The sequence below is a fragment of the Pygoscelis adeliae genome, unplaced genomic scaffold (genome assembly GCF_000699105.1).
Source record: "Pygoscelis adeliae isolate BGI_AS28 unplaced genomic scaffold, ASM69910v1 Scaffold45, whole genome shotgun sequence".
NCBI classification, from domain to species: domain Eukaryota; kingdom Metazoa; phylum Chordata; class Aves; order Sphenisciformes; family Spheniscidae; genus Pygoscelis; species Pygoscelis adeliae.
Window position 1 is genome coordinate 7,369,476 of NW_008825114.1, and position 24,381 is coordinate 7,393,856.

Below are 24,381 nucleotides of genomic sequence, written 5' to 3' on the forward strand. Positions count from 1 at the left end.
GGGGGGTTCATCCTGCTCGCCATCCCTGTCCTCCAGCTCAGGGGGCCGAGTACCCTGAGGATAACTAGTCTGCCTGTTAAAGACTGAGGCAAAGAAGGCATTAAGTACCTCAGCCTTTCCTCATCCTCGGTGACAATGTTCCCCCCCGCATCCAATAAAGGATGGAGATTCTCCCTGGCTCTCTTCTTGTCATTAATGTATTTGTAAAAACTTTTTTTTGTTCTCTTTAACGACAGCGGCCAGGTTGTATTCTAGCTGGGCTTTTGCCTTTCTCATTTCCTCTCTGCACGACCTAACGAGATCCCTGTACTCTTCTTGAGTTGCCTGCCCCTTCTTCCACAAGCGGTAAACTCTCCTGCTGCTACAGTTCTGCTCCTCTCTGCTCTCTCATGAACATCCACAGTGTCGTATCAGTAATAAGGACAGGATTCTGGCATTACTTTCCTATCCTCTGAAGACAGCCCATATCATTTGGTGTCATCTCATCAAAGATATGCTTGCCAGCATTTTATATGCTGCTACCACCAGTTCTGTTCAGCTTGTTATGGCAAAGGTAAGAATCACACACACAGTACTTACATTTTTTTGTATCACCAGGTCATACAAATCTGTTCCATGTGTGGTTAGGTGAGGCTGGGTAAAAAGTAAAAGTCTGCAGTAATGTTTCCCCAGCTATTCTGATCCTGGCGCAGAGGTGACAAAGGGATGACACTTCTGCAAAATCCTGGTCAAGCAGGGTATCTTGCTGAAATTAGGTAGCTTTATGTCTTATTCCAGAAGTGAGACTGGAAATCTCCCCATTTCTAAAAGATGAGTGAACCTGACCCATCAACCAGGAGTTCAAACCCCAAATAAACCTACCTGAAATTAATTAAAATTTTAAAAAGATGAGATGTCATCTTAAATGAGATTGATAAACAAACACTAATGCTGTAAAATGTTTTCCCCATTAGTAAATGTGACACTTTATTCCATTTTTGAGCATTGCTGTGGGCCATGTGTTTTTCAGATCTCCATTGTGATACAGAGCACTGGAGACCTCATAAGCAAAATGGAACAAACTTTAGTTCATATGTACATCAATTTGAATATATTGTCAATCTTGAAGCTGCCTTTTATTACCTTAAGAATTGTGCTCTAGGATTATTGCTTTGCCATTTATGCTACTTGATTCTGTGGAATATTTTTCATCATATGAGTCACAAATTTCATTATCATAACTGTTCACTACAAACTCTTCATCTCCCGTAGTAGTTCAGTATAAAAAGACAGCTTTCTTATCTATACTGTCCATTTAACTTCTATGTATTATTGTCATGCGTGGGCGCTTCAACTCTGACATTTCATTGGAACTGCTATCTCTTCAGTGATAGAAGAGCTCCACCTGATTTTCCTTATGCTTTGTTTTGATGTAGAGTCTAACTTACAGACTGAGGTTGCAATCATTCTTTGCAATTTTTTTCCACTTTGTGACTCTTCATTTCACCACTGCAGCAAACCCAGAGGTGCACCACAGCTCTTTATTCCCACCCCTGGAAGTGCTGTAATAGTCTGATTTCAGTAGAGGGCCTACCAGCAATAAACTCAGCTATTTAATAGTTGAATTAGAGTTTCATGATACTTTTCAGCTATGGACTGATTCTGTCCATCTTCCCACTTCCTTTTTGCTCCTGTTTCCATTGTTTCATGCATTGCAGCATCATGAGAATAACTTTGCTGAGCAAACTCTATGGAGCTAAAAAAGGCTCTCGATTCATGGTATGGTTCTTTCATTGACCCCTGCCAAAGGCCAACCACAAGCAGCACATCAGCTGAAGAGACCGGAAACCTTTGTAATAGATTTCATTCAACACTTAGCTTTGATGCATAGTACTAATGTCTGCTTTGAATCCACAAACTTCTCTCACTTCTTTGTTTGTCTATCAACACATAGGAAACACCACGTAACTATACACAGGCCTAGAAAACATGCAGTGGATAAAGCTATGTTTCAAATTTCCTACATGACAATCTATGTTAGGAATATAAAGCCTCATTTGGGCACCTCTTCCTAAAACTACTTAATCCATTTAATCTCTAAATGACAACACATAGTATTGCTAGGCAAGGATGTGGATGACAACGAACAAAATTGTGTTACACCGCATATCCTTTATCTTTTCATCTAAATACAGAGTAATGTTTGGTTAATGCTGAGAAAATTGTCAAAATGTATAATCCACATGTCTTCAGTTTATGTTCCCTGTTGGGTCTATTCATATTGTTTATAACAGTGTCAAGAGGCTTTTCCAGAAGAAAAAATCAAGCCCAAGATCTTCAAAGCAATTCATTAATTGAAACCCAGAATAGCAAGATTTTATATTACCTATATATCTTTCCCTGTGCATTCACACAGTGAAATCAAACACTATCCACACAAGTAGTTTAGAAATACCAGATTTCATAATGGTTCTTCCATTATATGCAGGTTATTTACACAATGAATTACCACTCAATAAAAATTTCATAATTTAAAATTTCATAAAGGAGTAAATTAGTGATCCACACCTGAACCAAGCTCAGATCAAGCTAATTGCGTGTGCATGTTGCACGGAGAGGATTTTAAACATTAAGTAAACTACTATTAAATGATTTGGAAAGTAAACAAACCTCAGTGTTCCTTTGTTCACAAATACACATGCCATCTAATCTGCTGCAAATATTGGCATTAGATACAGTCACACTCGTAAATATAATAGCATATAGTACTGGTCCTTTAAAATTCTCACAGCCGTGCAATGTGCCTCATTTGAGATTAAACCTTTTGTTTTTAAAAGGTCCAGTTTATATAATACAATTAAATTTTCAGTCTGCTTTAATAATCATTAAATGTTATACACACTGAGGACAAACTGGCTTTTATTCTACAAATACATGTCTTTATATTGACATGTCTGCAGCCACACAAGAATTCCCAAGCCCAGGTTCAGTGGAGTCGTCACAAAGTCCATCACAAACACTTTTGCCAGGTCTAGGTGTTAGACTGTCGGCTTCTTTTTGAGTACAGAATCATTAACAGGGTTGAGTACCTTGCACAACCCTCACTAGAGCTTCTCAATATTAAAGTGATATTTAACAATGATTCAGAAATTCAGAAATTCTGAACCAGCAGCAGCATAGACTGGGGACAAGACCTAAATGGCGTAACGTGGAAAGTGCTGGAAAATAAATGATGGCTCTGATTTTCTGCTGTGCTCTGCATTAGAGTCTCTCAGGATTCTGGCCAAAGTATTCTGGGCTGGCTGTCAGAGGTGCAGAAGGGGTATCTGGGTGTAACATCAAAGTTTATGGTGGTACGTGCATGTGAACATGTGCATTTGTGTTTAAATCACTCCACCTCTGTGCACACGTGGACTGACACAGATGTGAACACTTTCCCTTCGTTTTGCAGTATCGCCTATTCTAAGTGCAGTGCTTGTTGTTTGTATGGTGGGTCTCAGCACTCGTGGGAACAGAGATTTGGGCCCTGATCATTTTCATACTAATCCCCAAAATATGCTGCTCAGCAGAGCTGCTGGTGCTCTTAAAGGGTTAAGCAGTTCAGCCCTATCAACAAAGGGGTGAACACGCTTTGTGTGTACTTCCCTAGTCTTGTTCCATCCTCAAGAGGAACTTCAGCCCTAAATACGGCTTTCCAGACAGCAGAAGTATTCCTGTATGATGCTCAACTTGTACACTGTACATCTACAGTATTCAAACCGTCTTTTACTGATAACTTTTACTTCTCATTAATTATTTGTCAAGTAAAACCTGACAAATCTTTCACAGACAACAGTCATGATCCAAGGACTTAAAAAAAGCTTAACTCTTATCACCACTGAAAACACCAGGGACTTGGGGGTGTGTTGTGCATGAATAGCATAAAAAAGCTAATGGGATCTTCTCCAAACTTCCTTTCTAAAAGGAAACCAGAAGAAATCCAATTCTACAGTCAGTGATGAAGCTAGTAACCACTGAAATTAAAGGATTAAAACAAAAATGTGTCTCGGGTACAGATACAAGACAATATTATACTTAACTATAAATCAATAATTAAATTATCTGGACAGTTACATATATACTGTATATACTCCAAAGATATGACACCATTTTTCAAACAGATCTTAAAATTAAGATCAGTAGGAACTGCCAAAAGGACCACAGAAAAGAGCATTCTTATTTTAATCCCTCATACACCAAGTCCAGAAAAAGACCAGAAAAAAGCAAGAGAAACTTTTCTCTGAACATCATACCATCCCACTTTGCTCATCTTCATTCTGAAAGCTGGTTGATTTACAGAGGAAGATCCGCAGACATGACTGTTACACATGTGGTTTTGCAGAGAAGCACAGCACAGTGATTAGTGCATTAACAAAATCCCCGTACTCTTCCATGAATACTGTTGGACCTTATGTTCCAAGAATAGCACATACTTAATAGAATGGTATTGTCTTCACTTCGTTTTAATGGGAAGCAGAACCTTAGCGAACAGATAGTGTGTCAGTTCTTGTAATGCTATATGTCATTCAGGTGAATGTCCTCTGGTATGATATTTCATATAAAAAATGCAAAGGCTCTTGCCTCAGACACATAGGTGGATTTTCTTACCTTTGGTTCCATTGAAATGAAGCTGTGGGTACCTCTACTTGAAAGAACAGACCTTTTAATTGTTTTACTATGGTAGAAGTGGTAGTAATCCTTCAGTGTTCCAATCTGTAAGGGAAGAGAAGAAAAAGAGAGAGGGAGATTTAATTTATGAAAACCAGTTTTCTGCTTTTAATTTCTAAAAGTCTATAAATTATGCAATATCCTGTGTGCTGAAATGTTACTTGAACCCACTGATCATCTTTCAAAAGAAGGACATATGATATGAAATGGATGGAGTGTCCTTGAGGCTGTAAATGCATAACCAAAGATTATAATTGAGCTGCTTAGTCTGGCTGTATCTACCTTTTTAATGTTTAATTTATATGCAGTACTTTAAGTAATTCTATACCAATCTATATCCAAACTGTCTTCAAATGGCAAGTATAAAAATCATCAAATGGCTATATGGTTATTAAAAAGCATTCCATCTAGTTTGCTTAAGGAAACGTACTTTAAAATGCACTAGATTCAGTTATTTATATAATTAAATTATAAAAAGGACATTCACAACAGGAATAGGCTTCTCTTTCTGCCAGTGTGGATGAGAAAGAAGTAGAAGAAAGAAAGATGGAAATGGTAACTTCATAGGATAATGACTAGCTCAAAGTATAAAATCACTTCATGCAACATTGCGAATTTCACAATGGTACAATAAAATTACTTCTTATTCATCCCATCAGTACACAGTAGCAATATAAATATTAAACTAGACAGCCTTCACAATTTGACAAAGAAATTTTCCTTTCCAGAGTCATTAATATCTAAACATTCATAACTTGAAACTTTTAGTTTCACGCACCTATAAACAAACATTCAGCCTCCTTGTCTTTAGGGAGAATGTCTCTCCAACTTATTTGGAATTTGACCTTCTATTGCACTGCAAATCTTGTAAGACACTAAATAATTTAGTTAAAAGTTCCTTAATGATGAGCAAAAATGGGACAATTGAGCTTACTTTCATTTCAAGTTGAAACTCAAACTGACCTCAGAAAACAGGCTTGGTTTTGCAAATAAATCTGAATGAAATCACCAGAGAGGATGGAACAACACTTGAAAACTCTAATCTTAAAAAAAACAGTATTCTGAATTTGCATGTATAAGAATACACATATAGGAAACTTGGGAGTTCAGCAGTAAAGGTTCAGAAAGAACTGGAGATAAGCCATTGAAAACCTCCAAGAATATGCTCTTAGAATATTAGAAAACAAAAATCTTGAGAAAATATCAAAGTAGACTAAGAAGAAATATTAATAGAAAGTTTTTATTCTCAAGGAGCACTTGAATATTTTACCTTAAAATTTAAGGATGTAAACAGCACAGGGGAATGAGGGAGAACCTTTTTGGAAAAAAAAAAAGAAATATCAACAATTTAAATGAATTCACCTAATGCGAAAAACTGCAACAGGGTCTAAGATATTAATCCCAGTCTGTGCAGTTGGTCCACTGATATCTCATGCCAGGAAGAGTGACTTATGTTTAGTTTAAGTCAAACATTCAGTTAAACTGAGTTAGTTTATCATAAAGTAAATAGGAAGTGGTTTGACTAAGCCTAATTAAAGTATATTAGCACTGTGATAATAATTTTCATGCTGCCTTCTCCTTGAAAGGCAACTTCAGCTGAAGTGGTGCAACTCTGTAGCTTGGATGAGCCTGGTCTCACATCTCCACATGCATGCCATGAATAAACCCTCCTTAAACATATATGGGGAAGTCTTCTTGTAGACACCACAAAGGGCTGCAGGACCCTGGACCTTCTGGGGAGGTCCCTGCTGACTGGAAGCTAGTCAATGTTATTCCAATCTACAAAAAGGGCGTGAGGGAAGACCCAGGGAACTACAGACCTGTTAGTCTAACCTCAGTTCACGGAAAAATTATGGAGAAGATTATACTGGGTACTACTGAAAGGCATTTAGTGCAATCATCAGGCACAGTCAACATGGGTTCACAAAGGGAAAGTCCTGTTTAACTAATTTGATATCCTTTGATGATAAGGTCACCCGCTTAGTGGGTGAAGGGGAGATGGTGGATATAGTTTTTCTGGATTTTAGTAAGGTTTTTGATACTGTCCCTCACAGCATCCTTCTGGACAAATTGTCCAACTGTGGGATGAGCGGGTTCATGGTGCGCTGTGTGAAGAACTAGCTGAATGGCAGGGCTCAAAGGGTTGTAGTGAATGGGGCTACATCAGATTGGTGGCCGGTCACCAGCAGTGTTCCTCAGGGTTCAATTCTAGGGCCAGTTCTGTTCAATATATTTATCAATGATCTGGATGCAGGAGTTGAATGCACCATAAGTAAGTTTGCTGATGATTCCAAACTGGGAGGTGCTGTTGACTCTCTGGACGGACAGGAGACCTTGCAGAAGGATCTAGATAGATTAGAGCACTGGGCTATGACTAATGGGATGAAATTTAACAAGTTGAAATGCCAGATACTGCACCTAAGATGAAGTAACACCGAGCACAAGTATAAACTGGGAGAGGAGTGGCTGGAGAGCAGCCCTGCAGAAAGGGATCTCAGGGTGCTCGTCGGCAGCAGGCTCAATATGAGTCAGCAGTGTGCCCTGGCAGCCAAGAGGGCAACCCGCACCCTGGGGTGCATCAAACACACTAATCAAAAGAGGTGAATATCCTGCTGTATTCAGAGTTGTGCGGCCTCACCTTGAGTACTGTGTGCAGCTCTGGGCCCCACAATTTAAGAAGGATGTGAAGGTCCTTGAAAGCATCCACAGGAGGGCAACAAAGCTGGTGAAAGGGCCAGAAGGCATGTTCTACGAGGAGCACCTGAGGACTCTGGGTTTGAATAGTTTGGAGAAAAGGAGGCTGAGGGTCGACCTCATTGCTCTCCACAGCTTCCTGAGGAGGGGAAGTGGAGAGGGAGGTGCTGATGTCTTCTCCCTGGTATCCAGCAACAGGACGTGTGGGAATGGTTCAAAGCTGCACCAGGGGAGGATTAGACTGGACATTAGGAACCATTTCTTTACCGAGAGAGTGGTCAAACACTGGAACAGGCTTCCTAGAGAGGTGGTCAATGCCCCATGCCTTGTCAGTGTTTAAGAAGCTTCTCGACAATGCCCTTAATAAATGCTTTAATTTGGTCAGCCCTGAATTGGTCAGGCAGTTGGACTAGATGACTGTTGTAGGTCCCTTCCAATTGAAATAGTCTATTCTATTCTATTGCATCACTGTTGACTACATTAACTACAGTTTATTCTGAGTTTAACAGTCTGTGGCACATTGAATGTCCCTTAGCATCAGGCTACTGTTGCACTCTTTTAAAATTATTATTATTTATAACAACCATTGAAATTTGGTGCCAGGGTTAGCACCAGTGCAGGTGATGGCACGCTTCCCTGAGACAAAGGGGTGTAATCAGTCACTTCCTGGACACTTCCGGGACTCATCAGTAGCCTCAAACAGAGTTGAAGTGCTAACTACTGCAAAGTGATGCTACTCTTGCTCCTTAAGTCCTCCGAGACCAGTAAAGTGCATGTTCACCACACCAAAGCACTCTACAAATGTTACAGGCCTTTTATGGACCTTGCTGTCTTCAGAGTGAATTTGAAACCTACTGCTTTGTGTGTGTGTGTGTATGTGCACGCACACGTGTGTGTCTACATGTGCACACACGTTACAGAAAAGACACAGTTCAAGCAGGTAACTGTATTTTACCACTGCACAGAACTGCATAAATAGCAAGGTCATATTTTAGGGAAAATAAATGTCTGTCCTGTTTTGTGCTACACAGATCTCATTATCACCCAGTTCTCTGTGTCTTGTCTTGCACTAGTTTGAGGATTTTTATTTATTTATTTATTTATTTACTAAAGATAAACTCTAGCTGACCCCTCTGAGGGCATCCAAAACAGCAAATTTAGGAGGTGACCTAATTGCACTCCTAGAGGTCCTACAGTTTAGCAGCACTAGCCACCCACAGAAGAGACCAGAGGGATCTGCATGCTCTACCTTCCAGCCGAAAGGGGACAGCCTGAGGCTTTGTAATGCTTGACAGCCGTACTCCCTCTGAGACCTTGGGCTCAGGAGACAGAATTAAGCTCTTAGAATTAAGTGTGGTAATTGTAATGCCATGTCTTCCAGGCACCATCAGTTTTCAGATAATAACAATTATTAATAATAATAATTAATGAAAATGGTGAGATCTACAGCTTTAGTTCATAACTGTCAATGAAATGAAAGGATCCCAAATCTTTTAAATGGAATTCAATTCATATTCACTAACTGCCAGTTTCTCTCACAGTAAGGTAACACCAGTGTTATTAAAAATTTTATTGCCTTCTTTTCCTTTAATGGGAATTTCCTCAGACCTTCCAAATCCTTGGACTACTTGGAGAACAGTTAAACCATGGAAATATAGCACAATAAAACTTATCATTATGGATGTTCTTGTTAAATTGTTTCTTATACTTTTAACTACCAGGTCTTAGAGGCACTCTCAGAGGAAAAGCAATGCAAAGACAGAAACACCAGACTGCAGAGCTAACTACCTTAGAGACTGATGGCAATTTAACTGTTTTATCTTTGGGAAATCTTTGTAATCTCCTTTTTGACCTGGAGGGCCCAATTTCTTCAAAAAGAAGTAAGAGAAACATTCCTGAGGAATTGCCTGGCCAAAAGCAAGGAGAATGGATGGCGGGGGCAGGGGAGACTTACTCTTTTTAGAAGTAATCTTCATCATTGAACATTTTAAATAGATATATACATATATTTTAATTGTACCATACTATGTTTACTCAAGGATGAAATAATTCCTGGAAGTAACAATCCTACAATATCACAGTGGAATCCCAGAAAATCAAAGCATCCACATATTTACATTAATTTTATATTTACTAGGTTGAGAAAATGTGTGAATTTTAAAGATAATAGGAAACAAGAGCCAAACTTTCTAGGCTTGTCCTTGGAAAATATTTCTTCCATGTGTAGTTTTATAGTCTAAGGCAATATTAAGAAAATTTAGGATATAATTACTGAATGAATTCATCTACATCCGCATTGTGTCCTCATAAACTCTGTAAGGAAATAAAAATGCTAAAGCTGCCTGTTAAATACAGATATACAATCACCAAACTGACATAATCTGACTAAGCCCTGAAACTACAACTGGAACTTCCATGTAGCAGAACATGAGCAGGGAAGTCATTCAAGCTAATGGGAAGGAACCCAAGAGATGCATTCCTAAGTTTCTTATCTAGTAAAATAAATTTTTTTTTAAGAGAAGAATCATTTAGACATCTGGCTGCAAAGTACACTTCTCCCAGCGGGCTGAATGGAAAACAATATGCTGTTGAGTGGGTGAATTGGTGGATATATTGTTAGGGTCCCTGTTTCTCCAGTCTTTAATGACTTTGGTCCTAAATGGATTGGAAAAGGAAGGCAGATCAGGTCCAAATCTGGTTCTGAACTCTATAAAGCACTATAAGAGCCAAAGAAGCACAGATGTGCTAAAAGTCTGAAACAGAATGTGTTGGTATTGCCAGAGCTTTCTTCCCTGTGTTAAATGCCAGTGAAGCCAATCCAGTATCACAAAGTGTTTTGACAGACCCAAATGTTGACACAGGTTACAATACCGCTTGTGTTCCTTTGACACACACCACTCTGTAACGAACATGAAGGAGCTGAGCCCATAGCCCTTAATTCTGATCCCTGTTGGCCCCTCATGATCCACAGGTGAAGACAGGTTCATTGATACTACAGAAAACTGCTGCTCCCTTTCCTTCTTGTGTTCCTCCAGACTTAGGAAGTATGAAAAATCTTAAAACCAGGGTTCTGAACTCAGCATTTTGGGGCAAGAAAGCCCTGCAGAAGCTGTTAGTTGTTCACTGACCTACTTAAATTAAAGCACCCAGGTCTGTAAAGGGCATGTTCATCCAAGACCTGGAACCTGAACTCAACTTGTATTCCAACAATACTGTGTACTGGAGTTTTTTTGGGGGTGGGGTTTTTTTCCCATAAGATACTGCAGTAGTGACCACACTTTCCTAACCTCCAGCTCTCTTGCCCAAAACCCCACTCTTGCGTCAGCACTGACAGATCTCCATCACGTTGAGGCTGGAGGAGCAACCACCATGAGGACAGCTGCAGAGCTGCTCCCCCATCTCTGACTGAGATGGGGGCTCTTTCTCTCCCAAATATACCCTCAAATCAAAAGCATTTTTATTGCTTTTTTGTCATCAGAATGGGGAATTTCACCTGCTATGTGTAATTCACAAGAAATATTAGCAAGGTTTGCCCACATATGGCACACTGCAGTGAAGTGAAAGATTGGACCACTTTCAGTTTTGGACAGTTTGGGGCTCTCACAAAGATCAGTTTATAAAATATTTAGGAGAGAGAAGCACAGGCCCTCTGGGCCTTACTCAGCCTAAAACCTAAAATTCCAACTCTTAAGAAGAGGCCTCTATCCAAATATTTAAGCTCTCTGCTAGTCCCCTGTTGGGCTGATATCCTACTCTACCCTGCATGAGTTAAAATAGCTTCTTGGATTACTACAGGCAGAAAACATTAAAAAAAAAGCCAAAACCACCGGCACTATTGAACACTATGGTCTTGTCTTGAGTTGCAATAGCAAGATAATACTGCTCTGATGACTACTCTAAAGGATGGAAACAATGACGTTTAGTCTCTGTATTACAGAGGCTCTGAATCTGTATGTTACAGGAATATCTACCAGGTGGGGGAAAAAAGTGCACTTTTAATGTGCCCAAACTTAATTAACTAAAAGAATTTGAAGCAACAGCAGAACCAAGGTGATGTGGGTGTGAACACAGATTGTCATCTCAGACGCAACCCAGACTACTCTGAAAGCCTGAATTCTAGCTATGCTCAAATGCCCAAGTAACCCAGTTCTCAGCTCTATTTTAAGCCCAATTAGCTGACAGAAATTCGACAGCCCAAGTTGTGAAAACATCTCTGTATGTGCTTGAGGTAGGAATAGCCTAACTTGCCAGTTCATATCTTTGCTTTTCTCATGTTCCTTTCTCTTCAGGTTTGTTTTAAAAGGAACTGATGCATCTGCAGTGTTGCTGTTCCTGAATAGTGACACTCTGAACAAATTGGGCTTGGTCTTTAATGCACCCCTCCTTCTTGAAACATTTTTTGTCTCCTAGATGGAAAAAAACCTATACTGTAATCAACAGTTCTTGCTCAGTTTGTTAAATATTTGGTCTGGAGGACAGGACAGTTCAGCCAGAAAAGGAGATTCCCTTCTGAACCACCTGCATATGAAAAATAAACAAAACCCCAAAACAGGCACATAAGTTAAACCACATGGCTATGACAGCAGAAACATCACAATTTCCATAGAAATAAATCAGATTGTATCTCTTCACATGGTAGGAACATGCTAACACTTTACCACTTTACCTTTAACATTCCCTCTCCTTCTGTTTAAATGTGGAGAAAAACATATCACCTTACTGAATTAACATATGCCACTCTGGACTTCTTTTGTATTTTTCCTTTGTGTTTCAGATAGTTGAATGGAGAAATTTTGTCTGGGCACTTACCTTGAGCTAGTTAAGTACAATTTGGCTTTTTAAACAGTTGATGTCAAAAAAGAATAACTGAGTCATTAAAATAAAGTAGCTCTGCATTATGTTCTTTCAGGTAACGCCACTACTGTTGCTTACATGCTGCTGTATTTTGCTTTAAAAATAAAGTAGCACATTAACTCTTTCACTAGAGAAATAAACATAAGCTCTCTAGTCTTTTAACTTTTCATGTGCCTTTGTTAGTAGGATAAAAAATAACAATATCCTGAGGTCAATTATAATTCTTTATATCATTCTAATTAGGTATCAAGGCTGAGATTTTTTCAAAGTCACTTCATAAATTTTAATGTGAATGTGAATTTTTCTGTATCTATTAGGAAGCTTTAAAATTCTTAGAAAATACTACCATAGCTAAACTAAGTGAAAATGCAGATTAAAAACAACATAAAAAGAACATTTCAATTTGCAGTGGAAATTCTTTATAAGAGTTGGTATATTTAATTTTGGATTACCTCTATAAAAATACTTTTTCTAATAGGTTTTCTTTTCAAGGCTTTCTACTGCATTCCAGAATATAATCTAAACATATTTAGAGTCTCAATTCTAAACTATAATTAAAATTTAATTCAAATTAAAATCTAAATTTAAATGTAGAATTCTAAATTCCTAGTTAGATTTATTCTAAAATATTTTTAGAATTCCAAAATTCTACTTCTCTAAATAGAGAAATGTTCTATTTTAAATATATTATAAAATATTCTTAGCAATAGAAAACAAATTGTTTCCTCTGAGACTGATAATTGGCCTATAACTTTCACAAGTTCAGGTAAATTGGAAAAAGCTTCCTAGATCATACCTTCTGCATACAGGTTACTTTGTACAGTTGTATTTTTAAACAAATATTGCCAAATGAAATTCTGCTTTTTGAGATTCCAGTACTTTAGTGCTTTCTCAGTAACCTTATTTAACATGTGGTATTACTTGGAAAAAAAAGAGAAAAAACCTAACAACCAAATGGGAACATAAAATGTTTTGCTTCATCAAAAAAAAAATGTTTTGTCATGTAACACAACTAAGTTTTAGTACAACTATCTTTGCAAGAATGGGAAAGCATTAAGTCATAAAAGAGGTCACAGGTCTCATGATGTAATATGAATTTATAAAATAAGTTCAGATATTAGAAAGATATAAATTAGAACTGTATCATAGCTTTATTCTAATACATGCTAAATCACACTAAGATTTATTAATTAATCTACCCTACTATACAGGATGAACAATCCTTCCAAAGGGGATTGTGGCATCTTTTTTGGATTATATATTCATATAAATCCTGTGGATATTGGAATGAAGATCTTTCGGTCTTATTAATTGAGTTCTGAAAGGAGGGAGAGGTTAGCTGATTTTCTTTGAAATAAAAACACACTTTCATCATATTTATTTACAAACAATGCTACTTCTAAAAGTGCAGGAAAAAAAGAATACTCATAATCATAAAAAGAAAAATCCCTAAAACAACCATCAGGTAAATAAAGCCAACAAAAAGCTGCCTGAATAAAGACCAGGTGAAAATGATGTTTGAGTCTTACATGGATGAGCACTTAAGAGAATTCTGCCTTATAGGCCACAGGTCACATGAGACCACAGTAAATACATATTCCTTCCAAAAATTATGACAGAAGCAGAGCCTGAGCTTGACCCTTACCTCTTTCTGTTGCAGCTCTGAGAACAAGAACATGCATTGATCTTTACAAGAGGACAAGAGCTGGCAGCCCTCCTTGAATCTGAACTGTGCTGTGCATTGGTACCCTCCAAACACTTGCTGTGTGGTATCACTTCCCCAGAGATGAGGGCATACGAATATGTCCTCAGTGAAGTCAAGAATGAATAACATGTGAGAAGTGCAAGGTATCTGGACACTATGTTGATTGTTCAAACATTAAATTGAAAGAAATCTCACTATAGGACCTGAAATCTTTCTTTTAAAGTTAGTAAGGAAGACTTTCATCCACCTCCTCTCTAGGATTGATAAACAGGTTGTGATTATTAGAACAATGTTCAGAAAGGTAGCTAAAAATTAATGAACACAGAGTCCTAAATTATTGGGGGGGGAAGGTTTTTGTATGAAGTGCAGGTTTGGTCTTCCAACAGATACATTATCCTAAAACAGTTGGTGGGAGATGGAGAAGGAAGCCATTTCCACACTGGTAATGTGAAATGTTAGAATTCAAGTACAACGATGGATATTAATAATTGCAATCCCAGTGTCACTGCAAGCTTCGCCTAAGGAGGCATTGCAGCAATTGGCAAGTTCATGTCCCTATCAAATAAAGCAATGCAAGGTTGCTCAGCAACCTGTGACTGTGGGTTTGCAGTTCCAGGGCAACATTACATATTTCATGAAAATTCTCAAAAGGAAATCAATTACTGCCTTAATTCCCATTAATATTTTCTATTGTTTCTTTTCAATACAGAAAGCAGTGCAATGTAAACTGGTAGTTCATGCCCCTTTTTGTGAAGCCCAATGAGTCGCCACCTTATTTCTGCAAGTAAAAATGAGTGCAACAAAGTGTATTTATTTTCTGCTGTATGAACAAACTTAACCTCTGCAATATTTCAAGTGACTTCAACAGTCATCATGCATTGCAAGTTCAAGCCATAACAAATGTTGTTTGTGTCTGCAAAGAAGTTGTTAGGCAATATGGTAATGTTTGTTTCAGTAAACAGCCCCCATTCAAAGCCATCGAATAGGAAACAAATACCTTTAACATTTTGAGGGGTCAACTAAATTGCCACTGCTTTCTGAAATGTTTTTTTCTCTTTCCTAACTCACTACTCTGTAATTTAAAATATCTAAATGATATCCTGCATCGCCTGAAATGAGCTTTGTCACTATTTTATTGAATGCCAATCCTATTTCATGTTGTATCACTGAACAAACGTAAAATGATGAGAGAACGAGGATGGATATTCATGCAGTATCGTGAATGTTTATTTAAGTAGCAAACAGAACTGCCATATTCCATACATTATTAGCTACTCCAGACTCTAAGGATTATTGTTTCTTCATAATCTGTACTCTCTGATATGTAATTATAATAAAGCATAAGAATGAGGCTTGACAAAGTTCTGACACTGCTATTTCAATCATGCAAACAGTATAAAGGGTAGTTAAGAAATAGGTTTTATTTTTTAAAAAACTACAGCAAAGAAGTTTCACAGCAAAGAATGTTCATATTAATTTATTTTTAAATCTTGATCATGAAATATTTAATAACCATCGTCCCTGTCCTGAAACTTGTAAATATCTACCCAGTCCCAGTGGGATCAAGTCCCTTCTCATTTACAAAACCATAAATCAGAAATAACTCTGTGGAAGCTAATGGAATTTAAGAGGCATAAATCAAGGGCAATCAAATCTAATGGGGTTACTTGTATGAGTAAAAGATTTAAGAACTGGGCACCAAGTTAGATATACTGTTATATCTCTATCCAGTTATTTAAACATCAATATAAAACTCTTAAGCACATTAATAGCAAGAGAGCTTATAACATTGAAAATGACTAATGCAGTGACCTACAGTAGTCACACTGTTTCCAGTGAACATTTATATTGCCAGCAATAAACCTTTTCACACTGTACTTTGTCTTACAAATCTGAATTCAGCTCTTATTGGTCATAGTAAATACAATGTTTTCATTTAACTGACTTTTTCATGAGACTTGATTTAAGCCATTTCCTCCTCTATCACCAATATAATTTACTGAAGTGTAATAAAGAAGTGACTCATGGGAATACCTAGGACTGAGTTAAGTTCATCTATGTGGTGTGTGTAGGCACTAAAGCCAATGCTCTTTTACAGTGAACCTAGATCATACATCCTCAACTTTGTACTGTATCAAAGTCTGACGATCTTTTGCTCTGTACAACATGCTTAGCCGAATATAGAGAAGCACGCAACTTGTCCAGAACCAGGCATGATACTGACATATTCACCTGTCTTACCTGGCTGATGCCAGAGCTGCACAAAAGTTTACACTTTTTTGTGTAAAAGTAAGGTTTGCCAGTATCCATTATTTATATAAGCAGTCTCCACACCCACATGTAATCTCAGTGATTTTGATAAGACAACTTGAGCAACAACTATTCATATGAGTAACAGCTTCTGGAGAGCATCTTATAGTTTCCTAAGTTTCATAGTATGAAAACAAGAAAATTCTCTCTTTGACAGGATCTAAAGATACACGTAAAGAAAAAGCATGTAAGTAAGCAAATGAGACCAAAAAATAATCACCAGAATGACTGCATTAGGTAGCATTCAAACCTAGTAAGAAAGAAAACATCAACATCATCATAACCAATGTTTAGAGAGGATTTAAAAAAATAATAATCTTACAGCACACCAAGGGACTGTTAATTCTAGCATAGTCATGTAATATTCCACTTAACGTAGCTATCTGCAACCACAACAACATCAAAAAAAAAGTGATGTATTAATTCAGATGTACACAGGTCTCCTGCTGTACCAACTTCCATAGTGCCAGAACAGAGATTAAGGTTCAGTTCAGCTTTCACTGGAATCAGTGGGATCTTCCACTGTATTTAATGGGATTCTTCTTAATTAAGTGCAATAAGCACTTAATGAAGAAACAATTTTTTTTTAATCCAGACCTCAGTGAGACCTACATTTTAGATTAAGTGAGCATCCTAATGTCTAGGTTCACATACCAGCTTCTAAATTACTTCAGACTTGTCCTGGTTTTGGCTGGGATAGAGTTAATTTTCTTCCTAGCAGCTGGTTTTGGATTAGGATGAGAGTAATGTTGATAACACACCGATGTTTTAGTTGTTGACGAGCAGTGCTTACACTAGTCAAGGACTTTTCAGCTTCTCATGCCCTGCCAGCGAGAAGCTGGGAGGGGGCACAGCCAGGACAGCTGACCCAAACTGGCCAAAGGGACATTCCATACCATATGACGTCATGCTCAGTATATAAACTGGAGGAAAGCTGGGTGGGGGAGCCACTGCTCGGGAACTGGCTGGGCATCAGTCAGCGGGTTGTGAGCAATTACATTGCTCATCACTTTCTTTGTATATTCTTTTTATTGTTGTTATTATTTTATTTTATTTCAATTATTAAACTGTTCTTATCTCAACCCACAAGTTTTCTCATTTTTACTCTTCTGATTCTCTCCCCCATCCCACCGGGGAGGGGGGAGAGTGAGTGAGCGGCTGCATGAAGACTACAGAGAAAAGTCAAGGAGAACTGATATCCAATTCATGATGAAATATCTGAATTTACTAAAACCAATGAAACAAGTCACAGCTTTCATACACTGTCCATTCCACACATTTAAAGAACATGCCTTGGTGGCCTTCTTGTTTGGAGAACAGAATCTTACAATCTGAAGGCTGAGTGAATGCTTAGCTGTGTAACTGAAAGTAGATTTTCTTGGAGAAAGAAAAGTTTCTACTGTATATTTGTTTAATACATTGGTATTAAATATATAATACCAAAATGCTGAAATAGGGAAAAGCCAGTCAGTTAGAATGGTAGCAATGAATTGGATAAAACCATGTATTCTTCTTCATAAATGGATTTGCATTTCCATTTTGAAACACTTGTTTTCATGTCAAATGAGTCCTACAAGAACAGAAACATCAGGAAATCAACACAGATTCCAGCCACCACTAGAGTTGTTCACTGTGCAGTTAAGTGCGTCAGATTAATATTTGTAGTTGCCAGGCAAGAAACAGAAATTACTTGAATTTTGCAAGAAGGGAATGGTATTTACCTACAAGAAAGCTTCCAAAAGAGCAATCCTTGCAATGGTAGAACCATTTATTGATAAGACCTGTGATGCCAACAGAGTCCAGAGCTCCTTTGGGTCACAGGATGGTTAACTCCTTTAGAAAGCAAGGCTCAGCAACCCTGTTTAATTCCAGTTATCAGTTTTCCCAGGCGATGGCTTTGTGATTTGTCAGTTAGCCACGATCATCATGCACTGGCCTACGAATTATCGGGAGGAGTCCATTCACTGATGATGGATATTTAAACTTCTCTGAGCTGAAGCAAAGGTACCCCTTGATCAGACAGGCAGAAAGGAGTAATGACAATAATGCAGACATGGGCATGTGTCAAGAGTGTCAAGGAAATCCCAGATATTGTCATGCATGTCCTCTCTGGAAATGACCTTGTACTTCAAATAGTTGTGAACAAAATCCTACTAATGTGCTTTCAACCCAAGGAAGGGGAATGATTTGGTTTACAATGGAGCAAAAGGGAATCTTTCAAGAGGAAAACTGAAAACAGTACCATAGTTAATACTGTCATGCTAGTTAGGGCTGGAGCTCTTGTTGTGTGGCAGTGATGAGACACATCTGATGTTAGACTTTCTGATACAATTGGGGTACCTGCAAATGCATTTCTAATGTTCGTATTAAAAGGTTATTGAGACATTTATAAACTGCAACTGAATACTTTGCTGAGCTAAATTTCAGAGACTCTCTTTGAGGTCCAGTGAGAGAAGTGTTCTTTAAAAGCAGGAAAAGCTAATCTGAGCTGTAAGACCACTGTTCAGGTATCTGCATTGGCTTCACTCCATTCCCAACTGGTAAAACTACTGCTCCTCGTGCAGGACAGGGCTTGGTTGCTCAAGAGAAGACAGAGCTTATTCTGCAGTCCATTCCTGCAGGGAAGTGGTGCTACTTATTTCCAAAAGGGGTAGGGGAACTTTCTCAGCTTAAAGCCCTGCTATTGCTGTTCATTCATGCTTGGCTCACTGGAGCCCAGCATGCTCATAAAGCATTGAATTTTTTTCAAAGTTTAGCATTTGATTGATTTGTTTTCTTCAGTTCAGCTCAGATGGGTTAGTCGAGATATGATACTTGAAGTACAAATATTCTGCAGTCCAGAGTGTGGAAGAAATATGGATGAAATAGCTGAATAAAACATTCAGTAAATTAAAGTAATTGAAAGCAACAGAAGCAGTCATGAAATCTCTCACTTAAAAAACAGTTTTCACATTTCAGAACATCTGGGTGACAAATGTGATGTCAATTTTTAAAAGGAGATCTGAAGCAGTATGGACTTTCAAGTCACTACTAGGCAAATGAGTAGAAACTAAGAAATAAGAGAATTAATGGACACTCAGACAAAAAATGACCACTTTGGAAATAGTTAAACAGAGAAAAATTCTGCCTCACAAATTTATTAGTGTTCTTTGAAGAGGTCAAGCATATAGGTAAAGATAGGTAGATAGATATACTCTGGTTGGAATTCCAAAAGGCTATTGACAATGTCCTTCACGAACAGCTTTTAAGAATTTAAGAAGCCATGGCATAAGGTCTTTGCAGAAGCAAGCAATCAGTTAAAGACTGAAAACAAAGCTTAGGCGTAATTAGTTATTTGTTTATTAGAAAGCAATTAGCTTCTCGCAATGGGCTGAGATCCCTGCTGGAGCTCTGCTGGGGTCCGTGGTAGAAGCTGTTCTGGGACCTACACTATTTCATAAAAAAAATTTACATGGAAAAGGGAGCGAGCAATGAGGTGTAGATGTCAGCTATTGCCAACAATCACAGATGTAAAGACTGCGGCTGGCCGTGTGTGAGCTGCAGAAGGACTCTGCAAAACTGAGTGACGACAATAAAATGGCAAATGAAATCCAATGTAGACAAATGTACATGAGCTGATGTACAAACCTAACCTCACACTAAAATGAACTGTTTTGAGCTGCCCAGTACCACTGAGGAGTGATGATCCCAGGGTTATGGCAGCTAATCCATGGAAACTCAGCTTGGTAGGAGTCCCAACAGCAAATGACATACCAGACATGATCAATAAAAGTATGGAGAATAAAGCAGAGAACAGGGCAATGTATGACTAATCCAAGGTTTTGTTACACTTTAAGTACTGTGTGCAGTTCTAGTCCCCTCTGTTCAAAGAAGATATAGTAGAGCTGGAAAAGTTTCCAAGTGGGAGAAGAAGGATGGACAAAGATATGGTACACCCTCAGTATAGGTAATAGCTAAGTAAGCTAAGACTCTTCAGTCTAGATATGACATAATTTAGGAGAAAATATTAGAAAACTAAAAAATCATGTATGACATAAGAAGAGTGGACAGAGATTGACTTTCACCATCTCCTTCAGTAGCCATCAAACGAAGCTAGTAAGTAACAAGCAAAAGAGAAGTGGTTCTTCATGCAGTGAAGTAGCAAACTTTTACAATCCTTGCCAAAGAATATTGTGGATGCTGAAAGTTTACTTTTATCTGAAAGATTTGACAAGCATCTGGACAAAAAAAAAGAAAAAAAAAAATCGAGAATGTCTAAGTACACAGAAACCATACCCAGCTTAGGCAGTCTCCTGAGCTGAAAACAGCTGAAGGGAGTGTTAGGGAGAAGCATCAGATGCTTGTTTTGTTCATTCTCCCCTACAGACGGTAACTTAACACCACTGCCATAGTCAGGCAGGCTAGATGGATCTTCTAATTGACCCAGAATGGCCTTGCATCCTCATGGGTCTATTTGAATAAAGGCTGTTCACGTGAACAAAAATGTTATAGGAATTACTTCTCTGTGCCCTAGATGTCATACTACTGGCTTTAGAGGTGCAACACAGCATGCATTTTCTTTCCTGTTTGTTTTTAAGACATCAGGTTACTGTGTTAATATGCTCTACAAAGAAAAGCTCAATAAAAGCAAAAAAATGTTCTCTAGGTTTATCCAGAAGGGAGGCTGCATGCTACCATTGACTAAGCTAAATATTTTAAAAAGGAGAACATTATCCAATTCTAGGCTTGAATTTCAGCCACACAGCACTACTCAGTAACACTTTCATTGCCCACTAAGCACTCTTGCACAAAACCCAGTGGTTTTATTCCAGTTTGAAAAAGAATGAACAAGAGAGTGTAGCAAAGGTTTTAATTGTGACTTGTAACATCTCTGTAACTTCAGTTTGGCCCTGGAAAACAAATATAAATAAGGCCTATTCCCTCCTGGCACAAAAAGGTCTCTAAAAAGAAAAAAAAAGGAGAAAAAACATCACGACCAAAAATGGCCCCTTGTTGATCGCTATCCCTCATTTAGAAGCATGCTGTCTCCCTGGGAGCAGATTCCTTCTATATGGAAGTCTGTGCTGAGAATTTTTTTCTTTCCTAATTTGTTTAGAACTATATAATCCATGATCATGCCTGGCTAATGTGCCTTTTACAATCTCATCTCCATCATACACCATCATGCAATCCACAAGAATTTCCACAACAAGCTATTCTGGCAGGATTTCATGGTGTAGCTCTGATACTCTTCTGGACTTGCCAACATTTCATTCCGAAGAGTTTTTCATTCTGCAAATATCTATCAAATTGGGTCCAGCATGTTGCCAAATAATCACTTACTGTCTTAAGCTATATATCTCTGGCAAGCAGGATTCTGTTTGAACATATTTTTTCCTGTGTTTGGCAGGTGACAAAGAACACCACAGTTCCTCACTAGGGACCATATGATTTATTCACATCCATGGCTGACATATGTATCTCCCCACTTCGTGATTTTACAATTCATCATTTGGAGAGGAAGAGAAAGATATGCTGGTCAATCACAGAACCACACAACACAGCTGCAAAACATGCAAATACAATACTGGAAATATCTTGCCTAACAAAGTCTAGAGAACTATTTATGACATTGTACAAAGCAGTGGGGAGGTTGTATACAAGCTGGCCATCTTTTCTGGTCAAGGCAAACAGATGTCAATCAAAACACAGCAACTGGGATGACCACAGGAGTGGGAAGCCTGTCTTCTAATAGGAAACCAGAACCTACACAAGCAAAAGTGAAGGCTGGTTCCCCTTGCAAATGTGCTGGAGAAACAGACGAGCCGCTTAAGCACAAGAACAGATATATACTGGCCATGACTAAATTCAGTCTGTAAGTTGGAAGTCAGTGCAAAAAAAAACCGAAAAAAGCTTTCGAGACTGAGGACAAGTAACAAAACCACTTTTAAAACTGGTTAGTTTTAGACTTGTTTAAAACTGGGGTAAAAAATCCATTTATGAACACCTTAAGGTATAAAATAGCAATCACTGATGATCCAGTCCAACCCAATATCCTTGCAATTTTTATATTTATTTTGACCTGATACTTTGCAAATTAAAAACTGTATCTATCTTCCAGTACTACTTAATTAATAGTCCCGTTCAAATTCCTGAAGTAGGACACAAAATTAAACTGTGGAATAGTAGGTCAAAACTATGTAAGTACATTGATATATCTATTTATTACAGCAGGGCAGCAAATGACCACCTGTCAGAGTTCCTCTAGAAACTGTTTTGGTCAATATTTCAACTAGTGACCTGAATATTGGCATAGGAAAGACACCTATGAAACATAACATTCATGCAGAGAGGATCTGCAAACATTTGGGGGGGCAGGAACAGAATTCAAAACAAACTGAAACTGTAAAACGAGGTCTGGAAAAACAGGGCAAGATTCAGCAAAGGCATATGCAAAGTACTACACCTAATCAATAATAATCTACTGGACAAATTCAGGCTGGAGAACAATGGGCTAGGAATTTGGCAGAATCAATCTGTGACCCATAGCAGATCACAAGCTGAACTAAGTCAACAATGTCATATGGCTACAGGATAGACAAACACCGTAATGGGCTACATAAATAGGAGTGCTGTCCTCAAGACAACTGAAGGAATCCTTATGCTGTACTCAGCTGTAACGCTCTAGCAGCTCCTTGCTCAAGAAGATGAGGATCACTTAGAAAGACCAGAGTCAAGCAGCAAGACTGATCAGTGAAAGCCTGACCTGTGTGAAACAAGGGAAAGGACTGGGCTTGGATAAAAGAAAGATAAAAGTGGGTGGCAGGAAGAGTGGAAGCTACAACATTTCTGATGTTGCTACTCTTTATGTTCACAGAGAAACAAGAAATGCAGGCTTTGAACTGCAGGAAGGCAGATACGGCTTAGACTTCACCAGGGCAAAGAGGATAATGAGCTGCTACAATTGATGATGCCCCGGCACAGTGGAGCTTCCTTACTGAAGACCTTCGAAAACTGATTAAATATCTGCCAGGAAAGATGTGGGCATAGCTGATCATCCTCAAGGGCACTGCGATGGACAAACTGCTCTGTAGAGATGTCCCCCCTGCCCTTCACTTCTACAACTGTCAACCAGTGTCAGCCAGAGGTCATGTCATACCAGACATGGCCACTGTCATACCAGAGGTATGACGCACTACTGATTTACCTCAACATGTTTTACAGATTTCTTCTGGTTCTTCCATTTTAAATCTAGTATGGCCCACTTCTTTATGTATTTTGTTTGAGAGGAGCAGCTCCCGCAAACATTGTCATTTGTAAGTTGGGCTTGCAACTAGTTGTTATTCTTACAAATATCATTTAGTGTGTGTTTGCCTAAGGGCTTTAAATAAAAATCATCACACATTTTGCAGCTTGACTACTATGCTGTTAAATGAGATTCTTGTCTTCCCTTGTAACATCATACAAAGACTATTAGATTGTGTCTATCACCAGAACCCATTTAGCACATCTTTTTCTCCATCCAACTCGCAATGAAAGTTCACACTTAGTAGTAGTAAGCTCTGCTCTCTCTCCCTCCTCCCTCTCACTTTTAACTGCACAGACAAGAGAACTGCTGCTAAGTGTGAAGTAATTAGCCATGGTATACCCTTTGTATTCTCCAATATGTGCTGGTTTTCTGTTTCTGTGGCATGTGAGCATTTGCAAGAGTGTTATTTCAGTGCTTACATTTTCCAAAGATCTTTTATCTGTTGGTTATTCTCTACCAGTCCCTAAATGTACTTTCTTCTGTCATGAATAAGAGAAAATTCAATTTTCCTTGTTGTATCTGTGTAACCCCACTACATCTGCATGTGCACGCAGCTTAGAGTACACCTAGCTTTGATTTTTTTAATACCGTAGTCCTGGTACTTGCATCTTTAATACTCAGGAGTTCATTAAACTTATCCCAGGTATTAAATTTTAGTTAGACTATGCTCTGTTTCAGTGCTGTGACCACACAGGCTTTTAAGGGGCATGTCTCTTCTATTAACTGTCTATATTATTATTCTGGGGTAGCTGAACTTCTTTGCGGACAGAGGCCTACCATCCTGCTTTTTTGAGTCATCCATGTAAGGTGGTGGAGATTATGGCAGCAAACTCCTTCCTTTGCT

General features: G+C 38.4%; 1 protein-coding gene across 1 annotated transcript in view; it reads right to left on the minus strand.

The window, feature by feature from the left end:
• Positions 1-24,381, minus strand: part of PCSK5 (proprotein convertase subtilisin/kexin type 5) — a 269,604-nt gene that overhangs the window by 233,832 nt on the left and 11,391 nt on the right. The window contains 1 exon segment of the mRNA XM_009328171.1: positions 4,627-4,731. Within this exon segment, the coding sequence (XP_009326446.1) occupies positions 4,627-4,731 (105 nt within the window).